Raw genomic sequence first — 13,145 nt, 5'->3', positions numbered from 1 at the left:
ATTCTATGAATTCTATAGATTCTATTTCAGTTCATTGCCAGAAATAGCCTCTGCACTTTCTAACTGGAACCAATTCAATAAATCTCACCTATGCCCATTCCTGAGGTTGTATGCCATTCCTGGAGAATGCTGCCCAGAATCCAGTTTTATTCCATCAAGTGTCTGATATAAAATTGCCATAATGCTCTTGCTGTATTTTTATACCTCAGCATTTTTTCTTTTTATAAATTTAGAGGATCCAATTTTTTTCCCAATTAAGGAACAATTTAGCATGGCCAATTCACCTACCCTGCACATCTTTTGGGTTGTGGGGATGAAACCCACGCAGACACGGGGAGAATGTACAAATGCCACATGGACAGTGATCCGGGGCCGAGATCGAACCCGGGTCCTCAGCGCCGTGAGGCAGCAGTGCTAACCACTGCACCACCGCGCCGACCCAGCATTTTGTTTGAATTCTTGTTCCACTGTGGCCAGGCCACTGTTTGCCAAATAATATAGTTTCACAATAGATTAGAGGCACAACTAGGGCAGCATGGTGGCGCAGTAGTAGCACTGCAGTCTCACGGCGCCGAGGTCCCAGGTTCGATCCTGGCTCTGGGTCACTGTCCGTGTGGAGTTTGCACATTCTCCCCGTGTTTGCGTGGGTTTCGCCCTCACAACCCAAAGATGTGCAAAGTAGGTAGATTGAACACACTAAATTGCCCCTTAATTGGAAAAAATGAATTGGGTACTCTAAATTGGGCACAACTAAAAGCTTTTCAATATCATAGGTGCATATACAGCAACATAAGCAACCAAAAGTGAGGCGAGACGAATCTGGGAGATTGTGTAACCAGGGCTCAGGATATTTTAATGGTGAGTGTAGTGACCATCACTAAGGAGAAGGTGCTGGGGAAGCTGAAAGGTCTGAAGGTGGATCAATCACATGGACCGGGTGGACTACACCCCAGAGTTCTAAAAGAGATAGCTGAGGAAATTGGGGAGGCATTGGTGATGATCTTTCAGGAATCACTGGCGACAGGCAGAGTCCCAGAGGACTGGAAAATGGCTAATGTAACATCCCTGTTTAAGATAGGAGGGAGGCAGAAGACAGGAAACTGTAGGCCCTTTAGCCTGACTTTGATCGTTGGTAAGATTTTAGAGTCTAATATTAAGGATGAGATTGCAGCGTACTTGGATGTACATGATAAAATAGGACTGAGTCAGCACGGCTTCGTCAAGGGGAGGTCATGTCTGAAAAATCTGTTACAATTCTTTGAGGAAGTTAGACAAAGGAGAACCAGTGGACGTGATCTCTTTGGATTTCCAGAAGGCCTTTGACAAGATGCCGTATAGGAGGTTGCGAAATAAGATAAGAGCCCATGGTGTTAGGGGCAAGATCCTGGCATGGATAGAGGATTAGCTGACTGGCAGAAGGCAGAGAATGGGGATAAAGGGATCTTTTTCAGGATGGCAGCCGGTGACTAGTGGTGTTCCGCAGGGTCAGTGTTGGGACCACAACTATTCATGATATGCATTAACGATCTGGAAGAAGGAACGGAGATGATACAAAGATAAGTACAGGGACAGGTAGTGTTAAGGAAGTGGGGAGGCTGCAGAAGGACTTGGACAGACTAGGAGAGTGGGCAAAGAAGTGGCAGATGAAATACAACATGGAAAAAATGAGGTTATGAACTTTGGTAGGAATAATAGAGGCATAGACTATTTTCTAAATGGGGAATGGCTTCAGAAATCTGAAGCACAAAGAAACTTAGGAGTCCTAGTTCAAGATTCTCTTAAGGTTAACTTGCAGGTTCAATTGGCAGTTAGTAAGGCAAATGCAATGTTAGCATTAATTTCGAGAGGACTAGAATACAAGACCAGGGATGTACTTCTGAGGCTGCAAAAGGCTCTGGTCAGACCCCATTTGGAGTATTGTGAGCAGTTTTGGGCCCCGTATCTAAGGAAGGAAGTACTGGCCTTGGAAAGGGACAAGAGGAGGTTCACAAGAATGTTCCCTGGAATGAAGAGCTTGTCGTATGAGGAACGGTTGAGGACTCTGGGTCTGTACTCGATGGAGTTTAGTAGGATGAGGGGGGATCTTAATGAAACTTAAAGAATACTGAGAGGCCTGGATAGAGTGGACGTGGAGAAGATGTTTCCACTAGTAGGAGAGACTAGAACCCAAGGCCACAGCCTCAGACTGAAGGGACGAACCTGTAAAACTGAGATATGGAGGAATTTCTTCAGCCAGAGGATGGTGAATCTGTGGAACTCATTGCCGCAGAATGCTATGGAGACCAAGTCACTGAGTGTCTTTAAGACAGCAATAGATAGGTTTTTGATTAATAAGGGGATCAGTGGTTATGAGGAAAAGGCACAAGAATGGGGATGAGAAACATAGCAGCCATGATTGAAGCAGGCTCGATGGGCTGAGGCCTAATTCTGTTCCTATATCTTATGGTTATACCAAAAAGTCTGGCAAGGTGGTGGAGAGGCTGGCAAGATAGCATTGGTGGGCAGGGGGTGACCATGCCATTTTAACAGTGGCAAGAAATGTCTTGCCTGTGAATCTGGAGTCTAATAGAGCCACTTAAGTGCCTAAATATATAGCTCTTTCTGCCTCCCCTGGCAGTTTACCAGCACCGAGGGAAGCTTACACCATCTCACAATACTGGCAGGTAAATCTTGGCAGCTTCCTGAGAGGCTGGGAGAGTGAGGGCTCCCTTTTCAAGCATTCTTTGACCCACAGAGGGCCTCCAAGATGGCAATGGCCACCCCCAAACTCATGGCGTTGCATACCTCAGCGACACCTCCTCCAGTGTGCCCCACCCCCAACCAATTAACTCACCAGGGACCGCTTGACTGGTGCCATCATCCCAGATCCCACTGACCTCACTGAGAGCCATCGAAGGGCCCTCATGCTCCAAGTGCAGCCCCAGTCGTGGCCACTGTTTCTGGTGGCACTATTGAGGTTGTTAAGTTGCCAGCCTTCTGATTCACCAGCAGCTCTTATGGGCCGGCAGCCATCCTTAATAGGGATGGCAGTGCTTCCAGCGGTTTCTTCATTGACTTCCGCCAACATGACCTAACCTCAGGTTCCACTGACAACCAATGTAAGTTCATCGGCCCATTTTCAGCCCAGGCATCTTACTCACACAATACACATTGAGCCAACAACAAATCAAATGTAAGATCCTTGTATTTTTCCATAAACTTCTCACCTTACCTGGGAATCCTCCTGCAGAAGTCTTGCCTTCCCTGTTGTGCTCACCATTTCTTTGATTCTGATCTTCTTTAAAATCCACCTCCTCTGAATTCACCTTTGATTCCAGAGTCAATGGGCGAGATCTTCCAGCTGTTCACATGGTGGGATCTTCCAGTCCCACCAACAGCACACCCCAGTCGCGGGCTTCCCAGAGATGTGGGATGGATGATCCCATTGGCAGCAGCAGGACCGGAATATCCCACTGCTGGCCAACAGCAGGCCACCTCCCACTGCTGAGAAACAAGGCACCTGGAGGCCAGAGAATCTCACCCTAAACCTATCTTGAATGTACTCTCTACAACTCTCTTCCACATTGACCAATTCTCAAAACCAGAAGCTGAATTTTGCACGAGGGATATCGCGTAAAATTCAGGTACAAGCCTACACCAGCTTAGCTGGCTTACTCGGCTGTCATTTAACAGCTGTCAGTGTTGTATTTGATACTTTTATGTGAAGTGATGATACATCGGACCATATGTGTGCAGGACATTATTTATAATGCTTCTAAAATGTATGTTCTCATGCTTACAGTAGCCATCCTCATTCCAGTCTCTCTCTCTGAGTAGCGACTCTCAGGCTTTACTAATTATCCACAATAACCAGTCACCAGATACAGGTAATCAAAGACCAAACAATTGAACACTAGAATTAGGCCATTGATCGGCTTGAGGCGGGCCTTCTGCTCCCAACTTGGAGGAAGTCCTGCTTTTGAGAGCATCAAACGTTTGACAGCTCTCTAGCCCCACCACTTGGAGCAGTGACCACTGCTGGGACTGCAACAGACTCCAATGCAAGGATGCTGTGATGGAGCCAAGGTAAGCCCAGATTCCCGGCGGGAACAAGGCTGGCAAGCCCCCAGCAAGGTGTTTCAGCAACAGAGATCATTGGTGTATTGGAGAGATGAAACCCACAGGGGAGAGCTACCTGGAGAAAGTGGGGTGGGGGGCTTCCAATGTGTACAGGGGCCCCAAGAAGGAAGCAATTGTTCTTGCCTGGTCACTAGTTTGCTAGGTTTCATCTGGCGGCCAGACACTTGGCATGAGTAGAATCCTATCAGTGGCTGCAGGAGGCCCACAAGTGGCTATCAATTGGTCACTTAACGGTTTCAGTTGGTCCATGGAGACTGGGTTGCCTGGCACCTTCCCTGCTGCTGGCAAAGTTACTTTGAGGGCGGGCATGACACCACTGCCAATCCACCCAATTTTACACGCCCCTCCACCTGCTTATTCCACCCAGGGCCCATAAAATTCAGGCCCATGCATTTGGCTACTTTTCCTCACTCTCTTTCCAAGGCTTTGTTTTTCATTTTTGTTATTGATACAAACTAAATGTAGATCATTATTGTTGCCTGTCTTGAAGTATTGACATGGTTTACATTTTTTTTACTCAATCAATAGTACCCTTACATTTCTCTCAATGAAGTACTTAAATGCCAGCAATGAATGTCTGTACTACTAAAAATGTTATGTACAGGAGGGGATTTAATTTAAACAGTCCCTAGTTTTTCCTTTCGCCATCCGTAAACAGAAAGGCGATTTTTGATTTTGATTTGCTTTCCCCTTTGGAATTAGTGGCGTATTTCTCAGCCCCTCAGTTTTGATGTGATCCAATTTTTGGTATTAGCCCCACAGCAATCTCGAGATAGGATGAACTCAAAGGGTTTGTTTTATTTAAGCATAGTCAAACACGGGAGGAGGGTAGGAATGTTGCCTCCTTTTCATTCACACTGTACAAGAGGAATAGAGAGCAATAAATGTTTAGAGGGCAAAGGCCACAGAGAAAATAATTATTCTTTCACATGTGACCAGAGTCCAGAATCAAAGTCCAAAGTATCCCTTCACGGAGGTCCACAAGCTGAAACCTCAAGCTGCATAATTTACTTTTCCAGTAGAGTTGACTTCACACGAGTAGATAGGCACGCAGAGATGAATCGATCTTGTAGGTGATGGTACAGAAGTTCCAGTAGAAACAGTGTAGATGGGACCAGGTATTTAATCTGGGCAGAGCCCTTTTTCTGTGATGCAGTTTGTAGATGTTAAAATGGCAGACTGAGTTTTCACCACAGTGAGGCAATATAACTGGCTCCACCAGCTAGAGCTTCATGTCACCCATGATTCCCAGCTCTTCACAGTTTCATTGACAAAGGGTGTGTATCCCCTTGTCTGGGTCCTTGAGATTGTTAAATGTTCTATCCATTAAGACTTGAAAGGAAGGTTTCAGGGTCATTTGTCCCAGCACACAAATAGGCGCTGGTTGACCAGGCCTGGCTTTTGACAGGCAGATGGCCTTTGTATAGTTCTCTTTGCATTTGGTGTCTGCAGCCCCCAGGGGTTGTTAGTGTCTCTAGAGAGATAGTGAGACATAGATTTCTGCGATACGGCCATGGTAGCTCTTTTTGTTGGAAGATCACAGACGGACACAGCGTCAGCCATTTTAAAAGGCCTTTCTCCCATTTAAAAAAAATTACAAATTAGCAATGATAATATGTGTGTATATGTACTGTGAGATCTTAGCCCCCTGACAAAATTTCATAATTCAAACACAACACAAACTGAACTTTTACTTCAGTGGGACATCAAATCGTTGCTATTGAATTGAGTATCCGTTATATTCCTCAGTTGGCTTTTCTTTCCACTAACTTCAATGGAAGTGACAGTCAGGCAGGGGGTATAACAAGTGGAAAATCCAATAGTGTCCATTATAAATCTTGTGTTACAGTACCCGAACCAGACCCTAATTTATATTAGGAAACTTGATGAGAAACCCCAACAATTTTTCAACTACGTAAACTATGAGGAAAGGATACTTTGCTCCAGGAGTGATTCTATTGACACCTAGGGATCTTTATATTAAGACAAAAAAAAAGTTTTCAATTAACAAGTTAAAAAGTTCTAAAACAAAATTACGGTCGTTGAGCTTACTTTCCCATCTACTTCTAAACTTTAAATGAAGCAAAATTGACACACAGAGGTCAAATGCCACTTATTAATGCAGTTAACACTCAGTGGCTTGCAGATTTACGCACAAAGGCCTTGGGAGAAAAACTTTCAGAAATCAGTCTGAGAAACACGCTGGGCGCGGTTCTCCGAGCCCCGCGTCGGCCTGGAGAATCGCCGCAACCGTGCCACGACGCCGGCGCACGATTCTCCGAGGGGCCGCCGATTCTCTGGCCCGGATGGGCCGAGCAGCCGGCGCCGTTCACCCCTGGTCGCTGCCGGCAGGAACTCTGTGCGAGGGGTCGGGGGGCGGCCTGTGGGGCGGGGAAAAGCGCTCCTTCACTGGGGGGGAGCCTCCGATGGGGTCTGGCCCGCGATCGGGGCCCACCGATCGGAGGGCGGGCCTCTCCCCGTCCGGGCCTTCTTTGTTGCGCGGCCGGCCCCTGAATTCCCACACCATGTTGAGTCGGGGCCGGCGCGCTGAAGAAGTCCCCCGCGCATGCACTGGTTGGCGCGGCCCAACTGCGCATGCGCGGGTTGGCGCGGCGCCCATTTGGCGCCGGGAAGGGAGGCTGAAGCGGCGTGAACCGCTCCAGCACTGTGCTGGCCCCCGGTGGGGGACAGAATCGGTCGTCCCCGTGCCCGTTTCGTGCCATCGTGAAACGCGACGACGTTCACGATGGCGCGAACGCTTAGTCTCCATTTTGGAGAATCACCCCCGTTGTTCTTCAGAACCCAGAACAAAACCCTAAAAATGAAATGAAAAGCAACAGACACAGGGCAGGAAAGCAAAACTAAAAACAGATACAACCTTCCCATGAGTGACATCACAGCCTGCCTAGATGTTGACCCCTCAACTTCGCTTTAGCAGACATGTGGGATCTGATCTATCGGCAACGGCCGTCGGAATCGGGACAGGACGCAGCCGGTAAATTCCGGGAGAGGCCTCCCCTGGGATTCTCGATGGTCGTTACCCCTTGTGGGATCTAACCAGATCTTGCGAGATGATGGGCGGGACCCAGTCTCGCATGGTTAAGTGAGTTTAAGAACCCACTTAGCCATGCCGACGCCGGATCGATCAGCCACTTGGCATCTATTGGCCTCACCAAGGAGACCCCAACCGGCCACCAACCTGTACTGGCCCTCACAAATGGGGACCAGGTGGACTGGTACCTAGGGTGGCGGAGGGGTCTCCCAGTGATAGGAGGTCACTGAATGGTCGTCATCAAGGCAGGGTGACACCCAGGCACTGCCTGTGTCACCTGGGTACCCTGAGAGTGCCATTCTGGCACCCTGGCAGTGCCATGATGCCAGGCTGGCATTGTGCCTGTGCCGGGGATTGGGCGGGGTCCTGATGATCCTCCAACAAAAGAGTTGGGGAGGTCTGGTGGTTGAATCGGTGGGGGGGGGGGGTTGTTGAGAGATCGGGATGCCATTTAAAATTGGCGTCCCGACCTCTTCCTGCACTGTGGAGCTCCACTCGTCGGACCTCCTCAGTGAGGGAAATTATGCTAAAGTGCGGCCTCGGGGGGTGTTTCCCGCCAAGACCAAAATAGCAACAGATTGTCTTTACAGAGTATAGCACTGGGAAACACTCCACTAATCCCGCCCAAAATGGACACTGTTTTGTTTTGGTTAGATTGTGCCCATAATCTCGATTCCTTAACCTAAGTTATTTTAATAGCATTGCTGCAACAGACACATAATACAATATGTGTATAAAATTTTCCTACATTTATCACACTTTCTGAAGTTGAACAGATTGATTAATTTTAAGTCATTACCTTAGCTAGAGTTAACAAATTCATAATACATGAAACAGAATAATTTACCAGTTTCATTGTGATGGAATTTTTAAACTTATCCGTTCCATATATTGTTCTGAAACAGAAGATGGCACAATGGCGCGAGACTTCTTCAACAGTACTGCTAATGTTGCTCAATAACTGATCAATTCAGCTCTTTAGAACCTTTCTTTCAATGTCACTTCAGAATGAGAGGATAAATGTGTCTTCCTTTTGGTTGTCAGACGTGAAATAAATTTGACTATTCTCAACCCAGTTCCCCATACATATGCAGGATTATCCATGTTTAGTTTCTCCCTCAAAAAGGTGGGAAAGTGGAGTGGGGTGTGAGGAGCTGTGCAGTTAATATTGGAAACTGGACTATCATTCTGGAGCAAAAGGAGATAGTTTTCTCGGTAGGAGCTAAGGCACTTTACTGGGACAGTATAGCGGGAGTGTTTCTCTGCATTGGCTGCACTATTCCTGGGGCGGGATTCTCCCATCCTGTGGCAGAGTGTCCACGTCGTCGTAAACGCCATCGTGTTTGACGATGGCGTGAACGGGCCGCTCCCACAACTAATTCTGGCCCCTCCAGGGGGCCAGCATGGCGCTGGAGCGGTTCGCACCGCTCCAGCTGCAGATCCCGGCGCGAACTGTGCGCCGCGGGATCCGCGCATGCACAGTTGCGCCGGCGCCAACGAGGACATGCGCAGTGGCACCAGCGCCAACACACGCATTCGCAATGGGCTCCTTCAACACGCCGGCCCCGAAGCAACATGGCGCAGGACTACAGGGGCCGGCGCGTAGGAAAGGAGGCCCCCAGCCACAGAGGCTGGCCCGCCTATCGGTGGGCCCCGATCGCAGGCCAGGCCACATCGGAGGCCCCCCCCAGGGTTGGACACCCCTCCCCTCCCAAAGGCCACCACCCGACCCTTACACGCCAAGGTCCCACCAGCCCAGAGCAGGTTAGAACAGGGCCGGCGGGACGTGGCTGTTTTCTTACGGCCACTCGGCCCATCCAAACAAAGAACAAAGAACAAAGAAATGTACAGCACAGGAACAGGCCCTTCGGCCCTCCAAGCCCGTGCCGACCATACTGCCCGACTAAACTACAATCTTCTACACTTCCTGGGTCCGTATCCTTCTATTCCCATCCTATTCATATATTTGTCAAGATGCCCCTTAAATGTCCCTATCGTCCCTGCCTCCACTACCTCCTCCGGTAGTGAGTTCCAGGCACCCACTACCCTCTGCGTAAAAAACTTGCCTCGTACATCTACTCTAAACTTTGCCCCTCTCACCTTAAACCTATGCCCCCTAGTAATTGACCCCTCTACCCTGGGGAAAAGCCTCTGACTATCCAGAGCCTCTGACTATCCAGGCTGGAGAATCAGCAGGCCGGCCGCGTAGAGCGGCCCGCGACCGGCGCCGCGCCAACCAAGCTGGCGCCAATGGTGCCGATTCTCCGCGTCAGGGCGACGTGGCTCGATTCGCACGGCCCGCAGGTGATTCTCCGACCCGACGCGGGGTCGGAGAATCCCGCCCCGATTCCTGTTGGAGGCTCCTGATGTTGACAATACACAGAAGAAATGGAAGCATATTCTATTCTCTGCAATCCTTCAACTATCAATGAACACTGAATTTTCCCTCACTGCAATTTTAAGGCTGTACCTTTTTCTTAAAAAAAAATTCACTGTAACTGCGTTTGGTGCAAAATAGTTGCAATTAAACCAGAAACTCTGACATGTCAATGCTGTCTCTTCTGTCTCTGTAAAGGGCTGATCTCTAAACTGTATCACCCGGGTTACTGAGCGTAGTGTGAATGCTTATAGTAATTATGTAACTACAATTTTGATTTGGTTTGCCTCTACTCAGAATGTTTAAACAGAATTTAATTTTTTTTTAAAAATACACTGTGACCCCTCAATCTGGATATATATTTCTCGGAAACAGCAGTTGTCCAGAAATTCTTTGAACAGACCCTCGATGTCATCAGCATCATTTTAGTGCAGCACTTTGGGAGCAGAAATATGGAAGATACGGTATTTGGAAAAGTAAAACATTTTTTATTGCTGTTTAATGTTTTATCACTGTTTTGTGTTTCAAGCAAATAATTATATTTACAGTGTGTTCTGGGTCACACATTGGGTTGCACATTCTAATGTCATTCTATAATCCAGAAATTCTGAAATCCAGAAATTATTTGGTCCTTAGCATTCCCGACTGGAGAGGTTAGAAAATATTCAAATACAACGAAAAAGCACTTTAACCCTGCGTGGAAAATATAAAATGCCTGCATGGTATTTTATGACACTAAACTTTTTATATTCTTTATTGTTTGTTTTTAAAGGTTCGGACTAAAGATCATATATTTGAAAGCATTAGCCATCTTATCTGCCATCACCGTGACAGCAATTTGCCTATAGTCTCAGCTGGAAGCGAACTGTGCCTGAAGCAATCAGTTAAGAGGAAACAATGATTGCCTGAGCTAGTCATGTGATTTTAATAACCTGGTGGAAATTCTTATTCCCTGGCCTATTATTTGGTGGAAACAGGAAGAAGTGATCTCTTAATTTCAAGATAACTGTCTGATTTATGTAAATTGATATTGTGCGGCTGAAAAGAAGCAGGGGTTTTACTTGAATACTTAATGCAAAAGATTGGGTTGGAAAAAAAGGTTGTGAAGATGTTTTACGCTCTGTATTTCAACTTGAATCATTATATTTCTACGAGATGTTGAATCATTGTATAGATGAAATGCTGATATCTAGCACACATAATGCAGAAATTATATTTTATGATTTTTTTTCTTGATGTCTTCACATGGAATGTTTTACTACAGAAGCACAATATTTAAAATGTTTAAAGGAAGATGTTTAACTGAAATGACGATAATTGCAGCTACTATTTTAAGGAACAACAGTCTTTTAGAAAAAAAAGTAAACATCTTCAAATAGCTATTTGGTGATAAACCTGCAATTGATGGTGTAGTTTATTTTGTCTTTGAAGATTGTAAATGAAATTCTACTAACAATGTGTTCATGTGAATGTGTTTTATGACTGTGTTGTTTTTATCTGAAAAATTAAAAACACATGAGAACTATAATGACAGAGTATGTGCCATTGGTAAGTGGTTATTACACAGGATTTTCACTTTTGTGAATGTTTTTCATTTACATGTGAACATTTGAAATCTTTTGAGAATGAAGTGCTTTTGCACACTGACATATAATTGATCTTGGTATGAAATGAACACAATGTACATTTTAAATACAGCTGATGAAAAATGCCACCGTATTAAACATTTTATTGATAAGGTGGTTTATCTGGCTTATTGTGTGGTTGGATGCAGAGAACTTGGTTCTTACTCAGAGATTTAAACCAATCAGAATCTACCACAGTGTAATTAAATTATTTAATAACAATTCTTGAATTTGTATAATTATTTTATTCTGTGAATTGAATGAATGTTAGTTTTTCTCATGATTGTAAATTGTAGGTAACGGAGCATTTTGATGTCATAAACATGCCAAACAATTTTCAAGATATTTGCTTAGCAGCAAGTCATATTAGCTTATTAAAGCTTACATGCAATATGCACAAAGCCTGCAATAGATTAATTCTTTATTGAAATCAATTGGAAGGCTTAAAATATAAGAAAAAATTGCTTAAACTAGCGGTTGTTGTTGGTTGGGATGTCTTTCCTCATGATGTTATTCTACCAAATCCATGGCTACCAATCACTGTCACTTTGACAAGTCTAATAGAAGTCAAGAAATTATTGACTATTTTTTACTACTATACTCAATTTCATTGAAAACTACCACCAAGCTTAGCACAAATGTGAAATGAATGCCCAGTATCCAGCAAATCATACTGTTGTCTTCATATTTAACTCTTACAATGCTGATGTTTTGCCAACCCTGCATAGATTTCATCATTATTCAGTGAAGTGAAGTTCAATGAAACAATTTCTTTAAAACTTACAAAACAGTTGCTGAAGATAAGAGAATTAAATTTACAAGTTCTGCCAGGCAACACTGAATCTTTAGCTCTGCTACAAAAAAATGTGCCTTTTGATCAGATAGTAGTGCGTATCTCAGAGGCTGCTGTTTTGAATATAAATGAATTGCAACATTTTTTTCATAAACTATGTTTACATTTGTATTTGTTGGTTATTACAAAAATGTATGATTGTTGGCAATAAAACAACAATTATGTGGCATGTTGTGTTTTTCCTTATTAAACTTACATTAAAAATATTTTATCCATGATAAAAAAAATCAGAAACCATTGATGTTCAGTAATGACGTTGTGCTCAGGCAATAGGTGGGGGGATCTACGATAAGAAGAAAAGCAGGAATTGTAGAAGCTGAAATAAGAGCAATGGTTTCTGCAAGTTCAGAACAAGTCTTTTGTTCTCTGTCTTTGGCTTTTCCCAATAAGTTGGTATCGTAGCTTTGAATGATTTTTACCCAGACTGTAAATTGTAAATATATTTGTTTATTGAATCATGAACAAAATGATAAATTTTAACATATGTAGATAGGCCAACAAGAGGCGAGGCCATTTTGGATTTGGCACTGGGTAATGAACCAGGACAGGTGTTAGATTTGGAGGTAGGTGAGCACTTTGGTGATAGTGACCACAATTCGATTACATTTACTTTAGTGATGGAAAGGGATAGGTTTATACCGCAGGGCAAGAGTTATATCTGGGGGAAAGGCAATTATGATGCGATGAGGCAAGACTTAGGATGCATCGGATGGAGAGGAAAACTGCAGGGGATGAGCACAATGGAAATGTGGAGCTTGTTCAAGGAACAGCTACTGCGGGTCCTTGATAAGTATGTACCTGTCAGGCAGGGAGAAAGTGGTCGAGTGAGGGAACCGTGGTTTACTAAAGCAGTCAAAACACTTGTCAAGAGGAAGAAGGAGGCTTATGTAAAGATGAGACATGAAGGTTCAGTTAGGGTGCTTGAGAGTTACAAGTTAGCTAGGAAGGACCCAAAGAGAGAGCTAAGAAGAGCCAGGAGGGGACATGAGAAGTCTTTGGCAGGCTGGATGGATAACCCTAAAGCTTTCTATAGATATGTCAGAAATAAAAGAATGACTAGGGTAAGAGTAGGGCCAGTCAAGGACAGTAGCAGGAAGTTGTGCGTGGAGTCCAAGGAGA

General features: G+C 45.0%; 1 protein-coding gene across 1 annotated transcript in view; it reads left to right on the top strand.

Moving 5' to 3' along the window:
• The window catches only part of shc3 (SHC (Src homology 2 domain containing) transforming protein 3), a 442,272-nt gene extending 430,079 nt beyond the window's left edge, over window positions 1-12,193 (top strand). Inside the window, exon 12 of the mRNA XM_072516775.1 lies at window positions 10,321-12,193. Within this exon, the coding sequence (XP_072372876.1) occupies window positions 10,321-10,449 (129 nt within the window). The 3' untranslated portion in view covers window positions 10,450-12,193. The remainder of the gene's footprint in view (window positions 1-10,320) is intronic.
• Window positions 12,194-13,145: the final 952 nt, after the last annotated feature.

This window comes from Scyliorhinus torazame, chromosome 9, assembly GCF_047496885.1.
Source record: "Scyliorhinus torazame isolate Kashiwa2021f chromosome 9, sScyTor2.1, whole genome shotgun sequence".
NCBI classification, from domain to species: Eukaryota; Metazoa; Chordata; class Chondrichthyes; order Carcharhiniformes; family Scyliorhinidae; genus Scyliorhinus; species Scyliorhinus torazame.
The sequence above is the reverse complement of the archived record's forward strand: the minus strand, read 5'-3'. Positions and strand labels throughout refer to the sequence as shown.